General features: G+C 53.3%; 8 protein-coding genes across 8 annotated transcripts; 5 read left to right on the top strand and 3 right to left on the bottom strand.

Moving 5' to 3' along the window:
- Positions 1–294: 294 nt before the first annotated feature.
- Positions 295–1096, top strand: BO86DRAFT_312133 (uncharacterized protein; the record flags this gene model as incomplete). Its single annotated transcript, XM_025667939.1, has 3 exons — positions 295–422; positions 516–624; positions 845–1096. The coding sequence occupies 3 exons, from the start codon at positions 295–297 to the stop codon at positions 1094–1096; spliced, it is 489 nt and encodes a 162-aa protein (XP_025528149.1).
- A 308-nt stretch (positions 1097–1404) lies between these two features.
- On the bottom strand, positions 1405–4408 carry BO86DRAFT_388970 (chloride channel protein). The gene is made up of 7 exons (XM_025672005.1): positions 3852–4408; positions 3723–3790; positions 3309–3668; positions 3183–3260; positions 2799–3124; positions 2395–2749; positions 1405–2347 (listed from the first exon to the last, which is right to left on the bottom strand). Exons 1-7 carry the CDS (start codon positions 4324–4326, stop codon positions 1424–1426), a joined length of 2586 nt encoding a protein of 861 aa, XP_025528148.1. The 5' UTR covers positions 4327–4408; the 3' UTR covers positions 1405–1423.
- Positions 4409–4554: 146 nt separating this feature from the next.
- On the top strand, positions 4555–5968 carry BO86DRAFT_388968 (histone-fold domain-containing protein). The gene is made up of 4 exons (XM_025672004.1): positions 4555–4966; positions 5019–5104; positions 5179–5269; positions 5332–5968. Exons 1-4 carry the CDS (start codon positions 4894–4896, stop codon positions 5646–5648), a joined length of 567 nt encoding a protein of 188 aa, XP_025528147.1. The 5' UTR covers positions 4555–4893; the 3' UTR covers positions 5649–5968.
- A 292-nt stretch (positions 5969–6260) lies between these two features.
- On the top strand, positions 6261–7679 carry rip1 (ubiquinol--cytochrome-c reductase catalytic subunit RIP1). The gene is made up of 4 exons (XM_025672003.1): positions 6261–6640; positions 6806–6894; positions 6977–7127; positions 7192–7679. Exons 1-4 carry the CDS (start codon positions 6349–6351, stop codon positions 7371–7373), a joined length of 714 nt encoding a protein of 237 aa, XP_025528146.1. The 5' UTR covers positions 6261–6348; the 3' UTR covers positions 7374–7679.
- A 285-nt stretch (positions 7680–7964) lies between these two features.
- she9 (putative mitochondrion biogenesis protein (She9)) lies at positions 7965–10127 on the bottom strand. The gene is made up of 2 exons (XM_025672002.1): positions 9207–10127; positions 7965–9104 (listed from the first exon to the last, which is right to left on the bottom strand). Exons 1-2 carry the CDS (start codon positions 9865–9867, stop codon positions 8119–8121), a joined length of 1647 nt encoding a protein of 548 aa, XP_025528145.1. The 5' UTR covers positions 9868–10127; the 3' UTR covers positions 7965–8118.
- A 9-nt stretch (positions 10128–10136) lies between these two features.
- On the bottom strand, positions 10137–11336 carry BO86DRAFT_85179 (putative stress response RCI peptide). The gene is made up of 3 exons (XM_025677737.1): positions 11047–11336; positions 10363–10981; positions 10137–10308 (listed from the first exon to the last, which is right to left on the bottom strand). Exons 1-2 carry the CDS (start codon positions 11102–11104, stop codon positions 10533–10535), a joined length of 507 nt encoding a protein of 168 aa, XP_025528144.1. The 5' UTR covers positions 11105–11336; the 3' UTR covers positions 10137–10308; positions 10363–10532.
- Positions 11337–11404: 68 nt separating this feature from the next.
- On the top strand, positions 11405–12249 carry BO86DRAFT_388962 (uncharacterized protein). The gene has a single exon (XM_025672001.1). It carries the CDS (start codon positions 11627–11629, stop codon positions 11795–11797), a length of 171 nt encoding a protein of 56 aa, XP_025528143.1. The 5' UTR covers positions 11405–11626; the 3' UTR covers positions 11798–12249.
- Positions 12250–14513: 2264 nt separating this feature from the next.
- BO86DRAFT_418669 (SH3 domain protein) lies at positions 14514–16246 on the top strand (the record flags this gene model as incomplete). The annotated part of the gene is made up of 4 exons (XM_025675087.1): positions 14514–14608; positions 14663–14746; positions 14808–14970; positions 15023–16246. The coding sequence occupies 4 exons, from the start codon at positions 14514–14516 to the stop codon at positions 16244–16246; spliced, it is 1566 nt and encodes a 521-aa protein (XP_025528142.1).
- Between the last annotated feature and the right edge of the window lie 666 nt (positions 16247–16912).

Raw genomic sequence — 16912 nt, 5'->3', positions numbered from 1 at the left:
TAAATAACAATAATCATCGATCCAGTTGGTCCAGAAAACAGACAGTAGGTAGGTCAATTGCAGGTGATAGGGTCCTGTACTATATCTCCAGCATCTGCCGATGCGGAAACACCGATAGATCAGATAAGATAGAGAGAACCTCCGATAACAAACGCCCCTTGTCGGCGCGCCAGCTTCCTCCCTCCAACCATCCCACGATATCTATGCACATACAATGCCCTCATAACACACCGATCCAAATTTATCTCTATATACGGCCATCTATACTACACAGTGTTCACACCAATCAACAAGATGCCCATCCCATCCCCCCAACCACCCGCGTCCAAACCCATCACGACCACCACGCCAACCCCCCGCTGGATCCTCCTCGCCCTCTCCAGCGGCGCCTTCGCCGCATTCAACGGGCTCTTCGCGAAACTGTAAGCAAGCCCTGGCCCACTGCCGTCCCCTGACTCCATAACCCCCAGCGAAAAGAAGACGTGAGAACAGAGGACTAATATGGTGTTTGACAGAACAACCGACACCCAAACCACCTCCTTCGCCGCCTCCCTCCTCCGTCTCTTCGGCAGCACCACCACGAACACCGACGACCATCCGGTCTTGATGCTGGCGATTCGAGGGGTGCGTTGCCTTCCACTGCCCTGCTATGCTCTGTCCTGCCCTGCCCTGCCCTGCCCTGCCCTCCCCTACCTTTCCTGGATACTTCTCCCTTCCCCTTTCCTTCCTTTCTTCCTGGGTTTAAGCCCAGCGACACAGACTGCCAGCCGTGCATCGAATCGCATCATCCAACACTAACTAACCTCTCACCCGCCCCCCGGCTCCACCGGTTACTGGAAAATAGATCTGCCTCGCCCTCAACATCCTCTGCAACATCATCATGTGGGCGCTGTTCACGCGCGCCCTGACCGCGTCCCCCTCTACCACCAAGGTCTCGATCACCAACACCGCGGCCAATTTCTTGGTGACGGCCGTGTTGGGCATGGTGGTGTTCCGGGAGACTGTGGGCGGGCTGTGGTGGGTCGGCGCGGCGATGATGGGGACCGGGTGTATTATTGTTGGGATGAGGGAGGAGGGGGAAGCGGGGGGGTCGTAGTTTTTGTGGGGGGGGAAGAGGATGTGGGGGTTGGGGGATAGCTATACTGTACAGTGGATTTGTGCGCAGCTGGTATGATACTTGACTTTTGGGGTGGTTGGGTGCTTTGGTTGCTTTTGAGGAGTGTAGGGTTATGGAAGTTGTGGTCTGGGGTTGGAGAGGGTTTTGGGCAAGAATGTGAGCTGGGGTTTATTGTAGGGTGAGTATCGTTAGAGTAGTACAGTACAATGTAAGAACGTCAGTGCAAGCAAGGTTGCAAGGTACGACCGTGGCTTCCTCGTTAACCAATAAATCTAATATTCGTATGTACTCTATTCAACACTGCTTTCATCTATCTTCTAACTCCATCGGATCGTGCGGGTAGGAAGACGATGCCGCTCCGTCCTGAGGGTCGCTGCCAGCCGTAGTGGATGGTCGGGTCTCCGGCCGACGACTGCCCAGTCGTATCCGTGACGCTCGCTTCCACGAGAACAACGACCCTACCTGCTGCATCCAATTCCACAATCGTTCCTCCAGCGTGTCGCTCGCGCGAGGATTCGACGCTCCTTCGAGGGAGAGCTGCGGGGGACTGGTCGCGGCCAGGGCCTGCTCTTCCGCCTCGACCTTGAACTGGTATTTGAGGCAGTCCTTGACGGTGACCAGGCCCGAAAGGCGGCCGCGGTGTTCAACCACGATGACGCGCGGGCCCATCTTCTTGAAGATCTCCATCACGGTCTCGAGGGGGAGCCGGGGGTGGACCGTCAGCGGGGTGTGATCGGCGTATCGGCTCAGGTCCACAATACTTGCCCCGGCGTTTGAGTGAATGTCGTCAAAGGTTTCGGGCGCCAGGTACTGCGAAGCGGAGGTCGAGGCGGCCGCCGCCGCTCGGCGAGCGATAGCGGCTTCCGCGGCCTCCTTGGTGAACACACATGTCGCATTGGGAGAGAGCAGGCCCTCGGCTTTGGCACGGTCAATCCCGTATCGCAGCTCCGTACGGCCAATGTATCCCACTAGCGTCTTGTTGGTCCGGTTCTCGACAATGGGAAAGCCTTGGAATTTATTGTCGTTCAGGAGATGCTCCGCTTCGCGAACAGGGAATTCGGCTGCGGGGAGGGAAACGGGATCTGCTGTCATGGCTTGGGACACAGGCACATTGAAAACATGGTCCTCCTTAGTGTCAAGGAAGGGGAAGCCATTGGCCCAAATCATGCGATCTGCGATGCCACCATTTCCGAAGCAATCACCCACGGCCTTGGTGACTCCGACTACAATCTTCTTGACGTTAGCTAAAGCCCAGGTCGTACATGCGAAAAACTCACCATGGTTGGAAGGATGTAGTTCAGCGCGCCTGTTAATTCGAACATGATGACAGTCACTGAGATAGTCAAATGCATGATACCACTCAGAGCTGCTCCTGCTCCTAAAAATGCGTATGTACCCGGCGTGATGCATGGGATGTCAGGTTCACAAGACGCGAAGAATTGAGATTTGGGGTATGCCTCATGCAAGGCTTGCACCAAGATTCCGACAAAGCGGCCAAATGATGCCCCGATGGCCATCGAAGGCACAAAGATACCGGCGGGCACTTTGCAGCCATACGAGATGATAACCAAAAAGATACGAAGGATTGTAGCGATGGCCAGAGACCCCACCATTGTCCACCGGTTCTTGGCCCTGTTCCTAAGTCAACAACAAGGAAAGGCAAACAAGATTCAAGACTCACTCGCAGAGACCATTGTAGTCATGGCCACCCTCGCATTCACGGAACAGAATTTCCATCATTTCCGTCATGTTGATCCTCAAAAACATGTTAGGGTAGCAGAGAACAGCCGTCAAGCCTGCCAGAATGACCGATTCCATGACCGCATGCTGCGACAGATACTTCTTCCTAAAGCCTTGGACCCGGAGGTTCCACTTGATAACAAGTGCCCCGTACAGCCCACCAAAAACGCCAATCAGGACGAAAAAGATCAATTCGAAGAAGTGCCAGGTTCGGTCATAATGCACCTGGAACATGACTAGCTGTCCAGTTCGGAAGGGGTTCATCATCTGCCAGCCAAGTCAGCGGAGCCGGACCGCCGTCGTCAGAGAGCTGTGGAATACATACCGCCAACACTCCTGTGGCCACCAAGGCACAGAAATAACTGCGCCAGAGGGTCTTCAGCGGGAAATAATTCGCTACCTCCTATGCATTGTAAGTAGACGACCCTTTCTGCTAAATCGAGAGTCTTACCTCAAGAGAGAACAGAACGCCGCCAATCGGACTACCGAACGCAACTGCCACACCCGCCGCCGCAGTCGCTGTCAACACCTCCCTTGTCTTCGAGGCATTTCGTTTGTATTTCTCGAAGAAGCGCGAGATCACATTGCCGGCACAAACGGCAAAGTGAACACTGGGCCCCTCCTTGCCCACGGACAGACCGGATGCGATAGCCAACGGAAGTGCAATTGACTTGATCAACAGTGTCCATGCCCCCAAAAAGCCCTTCATAACAAACCCTGCAATGATACATTTGATTTCGGAGATTCCGGAGCCGGCGGCGTACGGTGCGAACGACTTGACCAGACTTGCGGCGACGAAGGCGAACAGTACCTAGAGGCAATCTTCAGCGACGCTCCAAACACGAGTGCAATAAGGCCAACATACCGCATAGAAGATGTAGATGATGTAGTTCACAAGCGAAAAGGACGTCCATGGCTTCCACTCGGGACAACCTGCAGTAAGAATGAGCTCACAATGGCCGATGCGACATGGGCGACAGTAGCGACAGCGTACCTCCCTCCGCACCCCAGCAACAAAACTGCTCATTGAGATAGAACGCAGTCGTACAACGGCCCAATTTGATATCGGACAACCACTCCGTGATGATGTTCAGCAAGGCCGAGATCAGGCCAATCACCGCGCCGACGATTGTAATCACGACCCAAGCTTGCCCAGCGTTGTAGGATTCGCGGACCTTGCGTCTCCAGCCAAAAGTGCCTTCTTGGTCCCAGAAGCCAAAGCCGTCTCGTCGTTTCGCGCGACGTCGTGATTGTTCGTGGATCGCATCCTGGACCCAGTCGATGGTGGTGAAGTCCTCGTATCGCTTGATCTCGCTGATCTCCTCGGTGATGGCGGGGGCATGGCCGTTGGCCGTGGACGGGCGTTCGTCGACGGGTGATGATAGAACAGATAAGCCTGATAGCCTCCTCCAGTTCCGCCGCTCAGCCAAGACTGAGGGTGGATGGGCCGAGGTGGATGAGGCAGGCATGGAGTTCATTCCATCGGTTGAGTCGGCGACAAGAGCATGCGCATGATCTGGCCTTGGCGTAGATCGGAAATGATTGCGACAGTCGCGGATGGGGAGGAAAGCTGGAAGCTGAGAGGAGCTCCGACTGCTCCGTAGATGCGCCGCCGCCCACGTGAGAAGACGATAACAAAATGGAATTCCGCTTTGGGGCACTATTCAACTTGCGAAGCAAGCGTACAGAACAATAATTAAGATTTCTAGTGTTGTAAACTGCCAGGGTTACACTTCTCTCGAACTGTTGCAGAGACAGGAGTTCATCAGCTTACCGAAAACAGAACCAAGTGCGTTCTTCTCTATTGAGGATCATTCTTGGAGATTGGACCAGATTTCCACTTCCGCCACGCGCGGTGGGTTTCAAAGGCCCGCGCGTCGCTATCGTCAACCCACTCCGCCTCCGCAGACCACTTTCTCAACACCAGCTCGCACAAACTTATGTCAATCTATATAATTCTTCTCTAAAGCTTCAGATCATCCCATCAGCTGCTGATTGCTGTTCTCCCGAGTGAATACTCTCGACGCGCCTGCACCATGCCTCCCAAAGACAAGTCTGCGGCCGAGTCTTCGGCCTCCCAAGAGATCACCGGCCAGAGCGCTCTTCCTAGTATGTGGACAGGGCATCTTTCCAGCTGGCTTCGACTGACCATACCCGGCAGTTACGCGGATCAAAAAGATCATTCAACTCGACGAAGATATTGTTCAGTGCTCGAGTAACGCTACGTTCGTTATCACTATGGCTACGGTTCGTGCTTTGTCTTTTTTCTTGGCGGTCTCATGAACGCACCTTCGGCTCACATATTCTCCCATGTCGTGCAGGAAATGTTCATCCAATACCTCACCGAACAAGGCCATAATGTCATCAAGTCGGAACGGAAACCGCGCAAAACGATTCAATACAAGGACCTCGGTTAGTAGCAGAAAAGATCCTGTCCCAAATACAGTGCAACAGACTCACGGTTTTGGCTATAGCTACGGCGGTGTCGCACATTGACAACCTCGAATTCCTGTCCGACGTGATCCCCAAGACAACAACGTACAAGCAATTCAAAGAGAAGCGGGCCAAGGAGGCAAGCAGAGAAGCCGGATACGAAAAGGGACAGCGCACCTTGAACGGCAGCATACCTCCAGCGCCAGAAGGAAAGCCCGAGGCAGACAACGAGGAGGCTCAGCTGGGCTCAGACGACAAACTATCGAGGGGTTCTCGACCACCAACGGTGACCATGATGGTGGATCGAACGGTAGAGGCATCGACGGAGGATGAAGATGTGGAGATGGCCGACCAGTGACTGCGACACATGATCACACTCTGACGGAGCATTGCATGGCATTGGGGAGTTCTTTGGGGGTCCGCTCGGTTTCAAAATTGTTTGATTGTGGTTTTCTTTTTCTTTTTGTTTTTCTCTTCATTATTGGTCCAAAGCAATCGGACCATTGCATTCGTCGGTCTCTGGTCAAACGCATTGGGAATCTGGATAATAGCATTGGACGGGACGGGATCGGGACGGACAGGGTGACAACTAAACTAATAGCATTGCACCAGAGTCCAGCGCAGTGCAATCTGGGTCAAGCATTGTATATATTTATTATTGAATACATGGCGCTTGTGAACAATGACTGTAATAATACATTTCATTATGCCGTACATAGATACAGTACCAATGATTAGATTGGAAGATAATCATCATGTATCATGGGGGATGGCAGGCAATACGTCAGGTGAGATTCTGACTAAGACGGGTGCTGCGAGCCAATGATATGAGCCGTGATTCCGATCGCTTGCCGTAGCGAAAGCTCTGGTTCGACTTTCCGTATGAGTGCCGGGCCTCCGACTTCAACCTCCAACCTCAAGGAAAATCAAATCCTCCTCCGATCTCCTCCCCGGATATCTCTCTTTCCTTCCCCCCCCCCTCCACACCCCACCCACCACTTCCTTAGCGGTTCCCTCCCCTATCTTCGCAATTGACCGTGCAATTGCCTCCTTTCGCCATGTCTCTCGCCTCCGCTTCCAACTCCGTCCTGCGCGCCTGCGCTCGGCAACAACTCACCACTCCTCGCGCCGCCATCGCCTCCTGCCAGCAGCGGAGGGGAGTCTCCAATGCCAGATCCAGCTTCGCCAGCCCCTTCACCCCCGCCGCCGACTATGACCAGACCGTGAAGATCCCCGACTTCAGCAAATACTCCTCCAAGAAGGGCCCCCGCTCCAACCAGATCTTCTCCTACTTCATGGCTGGTTCCCTCGGTCTGGCCTCTGCCGTCGGTGCTAAGGCTACCGTTCAGGGTAGGTGACTCCGACTCTTCTCAATGTTTCGCATATGAGCTTGGACTTGCATGGGAGGACGGTGCACAGTGACTGGAGGAAATCAACGACCTCGATGGATGGATTCATGGGCTGCGTTGCCTTGCCGCTCCGACCATTATCGCTGACGTGGGATCATATCAATAGACTTCCTGGTCAACATGTCCGCCTCTGCCGACGTCCTCGCCCAGGCTAAGGTTGAGATCGGTCTCGCCGCTATCCCTGAGGGCAAGAACGTATGTCCCCCATTCCTCTCTCACCCGGCCGGGTTCGCCCTCGTGCGACTATGAGATCTGACCGCTGCTCCCCCGCATACAGGTTATCATCAAGTGGCGTGGAAAGCCCGTCTTCATCCGTCACCGTACCCAGGATGAGATCGAGGAGGCCCAGAAGACCGAGTGGCAGTCTCTCCGTGACCCCCAGGCTGATGAGGACCGTGTCCAGAAGGCTGAGTGGCTTGTCATGCTTGGTATGTGCAATCCCGTGCTGCCTGCCACCTCAGCTTCAATCACTAACCTCGCTCTTCCGTCTAGGTGTCTGCACCCACTTGGGTTGTGTCCCCATCGGTGAATCCGGTGACTTTGGCGGCTGGTTCTGCCCCTGCCACGGTTCCCACTACGACATCTCCGGCCGTATAAGAAAGGGCCCCGCTCCCCTCAACCTCGAGGTTCCCCAGTACAACTTCCCCTCCGAGGACACCCTCGTCATCGGTTAAGCGGAACCCCGACCCAAAATCGAAACTTCATGTTGCAATTGAGGGGGGGAAGTGCGCTTTTCGCCGGCATAGAAAGAGCCGGCTGGCCAAGCAACCCTTCTTTTAGAGCGCCAGGGAAGGGATGACGGAGAAGGTTTGTGTGTATGTACGCGTGTCGTTGTTGTGTCTGTATGTGCCTGTGCTTTAGATGAAATCCTCTTTTTTCTTATCTTTTTTTTTGTTCTCTCCATCTTTTGTCAAGATATAAAGAGACCTTGTTTTAATATGGGATCCCGATAAAAACTGAGCCTCTTGTTTCTTTTGTCATCCTATCCGTCTCCATGACATTCACCTTTACAATTCGCCGCTCACTTGCCTTGAACCTCTGGAGGTTCCAGGTTTGGGTTGCCCTCGGAGCTCTGAACGGCCCACTGATTGATACCTGTGTGCCGTTCTCGGTCGTGGCTTTCTGGTCCTCTGTGCTAAACTCGCCATTCTCGATAGACAAAACAAGAAACATAACCACAGTTACAGCTTCACTAAACCCCAAATCCCCCCCCCCCCACCTCCGCGATATTTTGATAATTCGTTATTGATACAGAAAAGATGATCATCGCTTTATTTATGTCTTGGGAGGCCTTTATACAAATACATACAGGGACGTTTTCCTTTTCCCCCGCCCAGAAAACAGAAAATCAATGCTTATTACATGGAAGATACAAGGAGAAAGAACGTCCAGTTCAGCACGGTTGCACACCGTTTTTCCTCACTGTGGACGAATGAAGAACGCCAGCAGCCCGATGACAGCTGCACCCGCGGCAGCGCTCTGGATAGCAAGGATCGAGTGATCCCGCTGGGTCATGGTGATCGGGCGATCACTGAAGAGGTCTCGGAGGTAGCGACGCGAGGATGCGATGAGGGTGGCGTAGGGAGGGATGCGAGAGTAGTGGGTTTTGCAGGTCTGGAGGACATTTTGTAGTTTGTTGTTTGAGGCGGGGATTGCTGTGGCGGTTGTTGCGGTTGTTGCGGTTGTTGCGGTTGTTGCGGCCTGGGTTTCGGTCTCGGGCGGCACCGGAGCGGACGCCGGGACGGGGGTCTCTTGCTCGTTCGGGATAGCTTCGCTGGCTGCGATGGCGGTGGCGGCCTCCTCTGACGAGGCGACTGCTGGGGTTGCGGTGGGTTCGGCGGCGGCGGCGGCGGCAGCGGCTTCGGATTCCGCCCTGTTGGCCGAGGCCGAGGCCATCTGCTGGGAGAACTCGGTCTGCAGGTTCAGGATCTGCGCCTGGTTCAGGGTCTTTTCCTTCTCGATGGCCTCGATGACCTTCTCCTCGAAGCCCTTGACCAGCCGCTTGCGGCGCCAGGGCTCCACGGCGATCTGGAAGATCAGGAACAGGAGCACGTTGACCCCCATCAGGCCCCAGGTGCCCCAGGTGCTCATGCGGCGGATCTTGTCCGACCAGACCTGCTCCTCGTGGTAGCGCGACAGGATGCTCTTGTTCAGCTGGGCGGCGGCCTCTTCGGCCTCGTGCTCGGCCGCGGTCAGCGCCTGCTGCGCCTCGTTCTCGGCCACTTCGTTGGTGTGGTCGTTGCGGTAGAGGTGCGTGAACCGCTCCAGGTCGGCGGCCGACCACGCGTGCTTGCGCTGCAGGAGCTCGTTGACCTCGCGCTGCGAGGTCGATCGGTTGTTGATCGCCGCGGCGTAGGCGTCCTTGGCGGTGCGGACTTGCAGGCGGGCGGCGCGAAGTCGTTCCTCTGTTGTAAAACGAAAGTGAGATTAGAATCTTTGGTCTGGATGGCGCGGAATGGTGGTGGTGGGGGTCTCATGTCCAGAAGGCTCTACAGTAGCTCTCGTACCTTGGAATTGGATGTCCTTCTTCAATGCCTCAATCGCGGAGTAGCCCGTCAGGTCGTTCAGTCGCTGCCCGGCCACGAAGATGTTCGATTGGAGGTTGTCCATCACGACGCTGAATTGTTTGGCGAATTGCGACCGTCGGTTCTCCAAGTAGGATGGGAGACCCCCGGGCTGCGAGCCAGATCCCGCGGCGTCGGCGCCAGCATCTTCTCCTTTCTTTCCTTCCCGCTCCGCTGCTTCAGGCACGGCTGTCGTTGACGTCTGTTCCTCCGCAGCAGCAGCAGCCGCGGCGGCCGCGGCGGCGGGACTGTCTCTCCCCGCATCCGACTCAACATGTGGGTTCTGTTCAGGGATAGCTGACGGCGGCGGTGACGGTGCCGGTGCCGGGGTGTCTTGGGTGGGAGGGGCTCCCAGGATGATCACATCTTGCTTCTTCTCCGGCTCATTCGCCGAGTACACCGAGGTTTGCGTCCGGAATTGACATCGCAGGCAGGTCGAGAAGCTCCGGGGGGTTGTCTCGCGGCCAGGATAAAGTGCCTGCGGGACACCGGCGGGCAGCAGTAGTAGCAGCGGTCTTCGCACCGGGCGGGAGGTGGTCGTGCGGGTCAGACCGTGGACGCTGGACCGGATTGACTGCCTGAGCAGCAATGGCATGGACTGCATGACCGCTGCTGCTAAGGCTAACAACAGGAGGCCAATGCAGATGCTTTATCGTCGTCGTCGGCGTCGTCGGCGTCGTTGTTGTTGTCGGTTTGCTCGGAGGCGGACGAGTCACGACTCGGTTGAGATTCATTCCTCAGGCTGGTCGGCCGGCAGCCGGAAGAGAAGGCGGTCATGCGGAAACGCCGCGCTTCTGCGGGCTTCTGGTGGACTCCCCCCTCTACTGTTAACTTACTTACTAGTGGATTATGCGGTGAGAGAGAGCTTTTGGGGGGGGGGGGGGGTGAATTTCTTGGTAGAACAATGGTGGTCTATGACCCTACCTATGGCTACCTTAAAAGCTAATACTAATATTATCCTCCTGGTTTATCTTCACAACAGCACATTAAAGAGCCAGATCAGCGAGCGGCCCCCCCGAGATGGGTTCGAAAGTTAGTGACCGCGCTGATCAAAGACAGTTAAGCAAATACATAATAGCACATTGTCATTATCCATTACCATTCGTTGTAAGTAGGTGATCGTAACTTGCGGTTCGTAAGGCCTGGCAAAAAGAACAACAGTAGGTGGGACTGTGGGGGCAATCCTTGTACTGGTCTTTGCCTGGGAGCAGCAGTATTTCGAGACAACCGACAGCAAGTTGCGAAGCAACTGCGTTGTCCTCGTTTCATTCAGGCTTGACCTGTTTGATCTTGTACTTTGTGGTCTCCCTTCACTGCTTCGGCGTATGTGGGAGGTGGCCGCGCATCGGCGTGATCCCGGCTGCTGCTACCGCCGCCGCCGCTTCCAGAAGCTTGTTCGTGCTGTTGGGAAGGTGCGGGATGTTGCTGCTTTGGCTGAGCGTTCGCCGCGTGGGGTTGTTGCGGAGGCATGGTACCATAGCCCCGTTGGGATGGGTGCTGGATGGGTTGGTGGGAGACATAGTAATACGTGACGTGACCGTTCTCGGCGTCGCCTCTGTGATTCCCGGGGATGGGCGCATAGCTGGGGTCATCGTAGTCCGGCTCGGGATACTTGAGGATGATGTACCAGGCGTGCAGCAGACCCGGGATATAGGCGAGACAGCAGAGAGCAAGGTTGATGATCGAGTCAGCCGTACAGATGCCTACTTTGATCCACACTGCACACGGTGTTAGTTCTTGATCTGCATTTAGCACGGAGTTCAAGACAAGGTCTCTGGCTCACCCGCAATTGGAGGGAAGAAGATGGCGAGAATCGCTAGGAAGATGTCTGAACCACACATGGTCGCAGGTCGGTCGCAATGGTAGAGTCACTGGTAATGGGATAAATGCCTGATCGCAGGTGGTGTTGTAAAGTAGCTAGAGAGAACTACCTCGGACACACGTTCGTTGTTCTGGTGGATCAGAGTCAAAAGTGTATTGAAAATCAGTGGTGGAGTGATGGCAAGATGGATGGATGCCTGCTGCAGGCTCGCGATCAGATGACGTCGTCCATGCGACGCAATCACCTGACATGGCGGGCAGTTCTCAATGTTGTTGTTGTTTAACAGTCAGCGTCAGCCTTCCACAGCAGCATAAACACCATTCACTAATATCACCATCTTGTATTCTACCACTATGAATTGGACTTGCTGGACAGTGAGAGCATAGGATGTATCCTTTCATTTGTGATATTACACCTCTCTTGTCGACTGGTACTAATTATACCCCTAGTCCATCGGTAGCCACTAACTATAGCCTAATCAATCATGAGATTTGCTTGCTCATGTCGCACAATATGGGAGATGGACCGTTGGTTATATGATATGGATGATAATCTTGCGTTGTATAAAACAATCCTTTTCTTCATCTGGCTCGCGGGCGCCGAAAGGAATAAGTTTCGGACCCGCCGCGGCGAGGTATATATATCTAGCTTTGCTTTTGCATATGAAAAAGGACCCCCTGCCTCTCAAGGATACGGAGTGAAGATGGTATAGTCAACAAGCAACCTATATCAGAAAGCCAGCGACTCTACAACCCAAATAATTAGTTCTTTCCTTTGTGATAACACTGCCCAAAGCAGGGCGTCACCATCGCCTCAAGGCAGATTCGGGGCCGAACTCTGTTGCTGTGGCGGGGACTCAGAGACCCGCCTCGATAAATCTAGAGTTCACAACATGTAGTAACATGCCGGGAGAATAACCCGACTTCAATCCTTACTATTCGGGTCTTTGATTTTCGACTGCTGGAATTCACTCTGAATACGAGATTCGGGTACATCTGGGGAGTATATGGAGTACTTTTCGAGACATCTCATGGCGGTCTGAACATCCTCGCATGCAACTGTCATCTGGAACCAAGCATAGCACTGCACGATCCGAGAACCACGGTTTACAGCCGCCTTATCCCAGACCAAAACAAGACTCAATTCAAGACAATGAACTCTCAGGTGACACCAATCTCCTTACATTCCTTAAGCCTACTCTACCTAGTCTATTACGGTGTAATTGATCATAAACCGCTACATGAGACGCAAGGGTGGTGAGATTAGGTGTTTGCGGAAACTCAAATAGTGCCGACATGGTTGGCCGTCTCTGGCTGGAACGGCTATACTGCCATCAATTGGCCGGGGATTGAAGGCTGGACTGCATAGCCAAAAGTTTACCTAGCAGAGAGGCTACCTTACGTGGTGAAATTGAGGAAGCAGATCGTGGACGAATCTCTGTCGATGTCATGACTTGGGTTGTGTGAGCTATCGCAAATGGCGATCGGCCCAACAGCGGCAGTGTCAAGCAGCCTAGCATTCCTAGTGGCTGACGCACAATTAGCAATCGAACCTGAAACAGTCTAATGAGCTCCCGGGATCACTTGAATAGATATATTGTCATGTCTTTATCAGTTGAACCGAAGACATCATCAATCAGCGATCATAGCCAGGTCAAATGGTGGAAAGGTAATATACATCCTCCGTAAGTGATAGATCAATATGGAGGCTTCCATATCTGACTCGCCGAGTTTCGAACCCCGGGCCCAAAAGGGGGCCTTCCATCTTAGGGCTAGAGTAATACTTATCTAGCGTACCACAGCTTGGATTTCTGGTTCTGGCTTCGTTTCCGTGTTTGCAGTCCCACTTCCTACTGAATTGTGCTTCAGGTACGGATAATACTTCGTAGCACCTTAGTCAATAAATGCCTGGCTACCAGTGCGTGGAATGCCATGCACACCTTTCCGCGTGCTGGCTCAACCCAGAGTCGTAGGCAGGAACACTTCATCAGCAAGGTGGATCATCAGGTTGACTGTAAATGCCCATCTCAGTCCATGCTTCTGGCACTAACAGCCTCACAAGGTCGAGGTGTGCCACGTCAGTTGGGAACATAACCGCCAGTGACTTGCCATGCATCACAGAACCTTCCTGACCATCCGGATAATAAAGTTTGCGGTTCCTGCATCTGTCTTCTCTCTTCTCTTCTCTCTCGATAATTTTCTGCTCGCATCTTGACCTTTAGGCTTGTGTTGAGCGTCTGAAAACGAGCTGTATACGGTCACTTAAAATTCCGGTGGTCTCTCAAACCCTGGGACGACAAAATTGTGCGGGCTGCGTGCGCACTCGAAATTATAGGATACGCCGAGGATCCTTGCAGTCAAGACTCAAAAGTATGTGTTCTGCGATTGTTCTTTGTCTGGACTCTGGAACCGGTGATGGGTTCGATCTACCTCGAAGCTCACTTCCGGATAGCCTGTGGAGCTCGAAGCTGGGGGACCTCTCGATCTGATTCTGATTCGGCAGGAACCTGCTCCCTGCCAGCCCGACTAACTTGATCGGTAACAGAAATTGTTTTGTTCCTGGATGTGGAGGAACTGAACTGCAGCGCTTGTGCTGTGGATGCAGGCCGAATTGAGAAGACGAAGACGCCGGCTGCTTTCGCGAACCGCCCGCGCCAGAACCCCCTTATTGACCTAGTAGTCTATTGACTCTGTCAGTTTCCCAACTCCCAATAGGTTGGTAATTGCACTTCCTGAATTCTTCATATCCTGCACACACTCCTTTGTTCGCACCTCAATTACGGTTGCCCTCTTTTCTCTCGTATATCGATGGAAGGCCTCTAGCTATCTTAAGTGTGACGAGCAACTTTGTTTTCCTCCAGCGGCAGTCGAGGAAGATTTCCGGGAGGGGAAAGTACGGCCACCAGCTAGCCTGGAGGTTCAAATCAGCTCTGACCCGTGCTTGCCTTCTTACCTCGTTACATCCACGCTTTGTCTTCAAGTTGCCTTTGCTCATCTATTCAGTTGTCTCATTTATGACATTCTCCTCTTTGGACGACCCCAATTGACCCGTTAGCCTCCAGATTCTAGTCGCTCGTTTGACCACCCGCTTTTGAGGCAGATTGGGTCTAGCCCATTTGTCTTCGTGCTACCAATTTCACTTCCCCAGCTCTCCGCAAATCCCCGCGTTTCTTTAATCGAGACTTCACTTCCTGCAAGCGCTCTAGTCTGAAGTCTGTGTGCGCATAGTATTCTATCATCAAGTCGGACGCTTTCAACCAGGTTCAGCTCTGACGGCGTGCAACAGAAAGCGACGAAGAATCATGGGGCGCGATTGCTGATATACTGCCCCCCAAGACGAAATCGCGAACTGGATTGGAGTCTGTCATACGCTACCTAAACACTACACCATCCCTGTATACCTACAGGGGAACTCGGAGTGCTGCAGTCATGTCCAGCACATGCATCTCACTCTCGGGTTCGACCCAATGTCCCGCGTTCAATACCTCCTCTATATCGACCAACTCGAGCCTCTATACGGATTTGTACGTATGCCCGGCTGTTATGTGAGGTCCAGTGACATGCTAAACGCTCCTTAGTCCATTCATGCAATATGTCTCCAACTTGACGCAGTTCGACCAGGAGCTGAATACCTATGTCATGCAGTCTTTTGTGAAGTCGAAGTGAGCCTGCCCAGTCCTCTATGATATCTAATAACATTCTCACGAGTTGCTTCCTCGGCAGATACGTGGACTATCTAGGATGCGAAGGTGCCAACCTCACTGACACTAGTGACTATTATGCCCGCTACACCACGAGTGTGATTTGCAGTAGCTTGGTCCAAAGCTCAAAAGACGACTGCAATCTTTCCGTCCAGGATTCGAGACCGCTTTGCGCTGATGCCTGCGTTAGACTCTCAGTTGACCATGTCATAATATTTTCATACTAACATAGAATAGGCCCAGATGGCTGAAAGCGAAGAGGCCATAATCAGCGACTCTGACCTCTGTCCTGAAAGGGCGGATGACTACATGGCCCAGATTCGGTCCGACTTCACCATTTGCGCTCTTCCTGCCGACTCGATTACTGTGAGCTGCGTCGTGGGAGCTGACAACGAGCCGGAGAATTGTGGATTTCGGTCTAATCTCTTGGGGCTGTGTGCGCATTGCAAATCGAGCTCGACCAACACCACCGACTCCTGCTGCGAAAGCGCAGGAGCAGCCACTCGATGCTCGAATGTCACCGTTCCCTCTTCAACGATAACACCCATTTTTACGTCGACGTCAACATCAAATTCAACAGCTGGTGCTTCGGATGGCTTATCTGGCGGAGAGATTGCGGGTATTGTGATAGGATCCGTGGTGGGGCTTGCTTTACTGGCTGCCCTCGCCCTACTCGCTTTCATCTGCTTGCGCCGCAAGCGCAAGGCGCGGGATGAAAGTGGTCTCAACCAACCAAATCCGCAACGGAAGGGATCTCCATCAATGCAACAGGCCCAGGTGAATAATGGCTATGCTGCCATACCCGGAGGACGAGTCGCTCGAATGTCTGCTTTGCGCGAGGTACCCAGCTCATCACCGGCACGCTCCCGCCTTTCGGCCGCCTTATTCGGGGGCGGAAAGTACAGCGACTCTTCCGACTCAGAGTATGGTGCAAGCCCGGGTGCTATGTCCAAGAAAATACCCCCAACAACTGGCAAGCGTCACGGATCGCTGTCTAGCAACTCTGCCTTGGCTGGTATGGGTACTGACAGCTCACCGCACTCAATGGGAGCTGGTCACTACTCGTCACCAGAAGGCGTGACAAGCGGACAGTCCGAGCAATTGTCTTCTTTTCAGGACTATTATTCGCCGGATGAGATACATCCCGGTGATAAGGTGGCTGTACTATGGGCATATCAACCTCGAGCAGGAGACGAATTCGCACTGGACCGAGGTGAGATGCTGAAGGTGATCGGCATATGGGATGACGGATGGGCTACCGGCGTTCGCATTCCGGAGAGCGTTGATGAACATGATGCTAGACACCGTGAGCAGCGCGATAGCGGTGTCTCGAATGGCACACAACGGCCGGCCCCTTCTCCGCCTCCGCTAGGAGAGATCAAGGCATTTCCACTAGTCTGCGTATGCCTTCCGCAACATTGGCGCAAGATCATTGACGGCGGCCACGCGGAAGAGGATTGACGAAGTCTCAAAGCAATTGCTCTGGTTCAAGTGCGCGGCCTCATAGGTCTGTGCTACTTCTGGCTTGGTCTTCCCTGCACGCTTGGTTTGGGGTTGCTGTATACAGAGCGTTTTCTGCAACTAGCCCGGCTTCCCCAAACACCATGAGCCACGGACTTAACAACTACTTTCACACATGGCTTACCTGCTTCAACTTTCCGGGCATGCTTCATGATGATTCGAACCACAGACTTGATCTTCTCAGGCCTTGCTGGATCGCACTGTCAAGTTGACGATGTTTCATGAGACGATCTGATTTTATGCCCTTCCAACTACTTTCTTTTCGATCTTCAAATTCTTATATACCCAGTTCTTAAGCGTGTGGTGCAGTTCTTGTATTTAGACACGATTTGCATCTCTATACTTCAGCGCCTAGAGTGTGGACAGATTTTTTATGTCCTCACGCACTCCCATCTTACGCATGATGCGACGCCGCACAGCTTTTATTTATTTATCGAGTTTTTCACAAAATCAAATCATCATATAAGCATCTACACTGTGGAAATTGAGACTAACCAATTTATCATTGTTTACAGTCGCATCGTGTCTTCGAGCGACGGCTGTGCAGGGTAGATGTCAGGTACAGTACGTAGCTAGCTAAGTATTGAATTTGCAGCCTTAAGTTAC

The sequence above is a fragment of the Aspergillus japonicus genome, assembly GCF_003184785.1.
Source record: "Aspergillus japonicus CBS 114.51 unplaced genomic scaffold BO86scaffold_21, whole genome shotgun sequence".
In the NCBI taxonomy this organism is placed as follows: domain Eukaryota; kingdom Fungi; phylum Ascomycota; class Eurotiomycetes; order Eurotiales; family Aspergillaceae; genus Aspergillus; species Aspergillus japonicus.
This window is presented reverse-complemented; position numbering and strand designations above follow the sequence as displayed.

Coding starts and splice junctions, on each gene's coding strand:
- BO86DRAFT_388968 (XM_025672004.1), top strand. CDS start 4,894: ATGCCTCCCAAAGACAAGTCTGCGGCCGAGTCTTCGGCCTCCCAAGAG. Junction 4,967..5,018: donor CGGCCAGAGCGCTCTTCCTA/GTATGTGGACAG, acceptor CATACCCGGCAG/TTACGCGGATCAAAAAGATC. Junction 5,105..5,178: donor TCGTTATCACTATGGCTACG/GTTCGTGCTTTG, acceptor CATGTCGTGCAG/GAAATGTTCATCCAATACCT.
- rip1 (XM_025672003.1), top strand. CDS start 6,349: ATGTCTCTCGCCTCCGCTTCCAACTCCGTCCTGCGCGCCTGCGCTCGG. Junction 6,641..6,805: donor TGCTAAGGCTACCGTTCAGG/GTAGGTGACTCC, acceptor TCATATCAATAG/ACTTCCTGGTCAACATGTCC. Junction 6,895..6,976: donor CTATCCCTGAGGGCAAGAAC/GTATGTCCCCCA, acceptor CCCCGCATACAG/GTTATCATCAAGTGGCGTGG.
- she9 (XM_025672002.1), bottom strand. CDS start 9,867: ATGCAGTCCATGCCATTGCTGCTCAGGCAGTCAATCCGGTCCAGCGTC. Junction 9,105..9,206: donor GAAGGACATCCAATTCCAAG/GTACGAGAGCTA, acceptor GTTTTACAACAG/AGGAACGACTTCGCGCCGCC.
- BO86DRAFT_388970 (XM_025672005.1), bottom strand. CDS start 4,326: ATGCCTGCCTCATCCACCTCGGCCCATCCACCCTCAGTCTTGGCTGAG. Junction 3,791..3,851: donor TTGCTGGGGTGCGGAGGGAG/GTACGCTGTCGC, acceptor TTCTTACTGCAG/GTTGTCCCGAGTGGAAGCCA. Junction 3,125..3,182: donor TGGCCACAGGAGTGTTGGCG/GTATGTATTCCA, acceptor CTTGGCTGGCAG/ATGATGAACCCCTTCCGAAC.
- BO86DRAFT_388962 (XM_025672001.1), top strand. CDS start 11,627: ATGGATGATAATCTTGCGTTGTATAAAACAATCCTTTTCTTCATCTGG.
- BO86DRAFT_85179 (XM_025677737.1), bottom strand. CDS start 11,104: ATGTGTGGTTCAGACATCTTCCTAGCGATTCTCGCCATCTTCTTCCCT. Junction 10,982..11,046: donor CTTCTTCCCTCCAATTGCGG/GTGAGCCAGAGA, acceptor CACCGTGTGCAG/TGTGGATCAAAGTAGGCATC.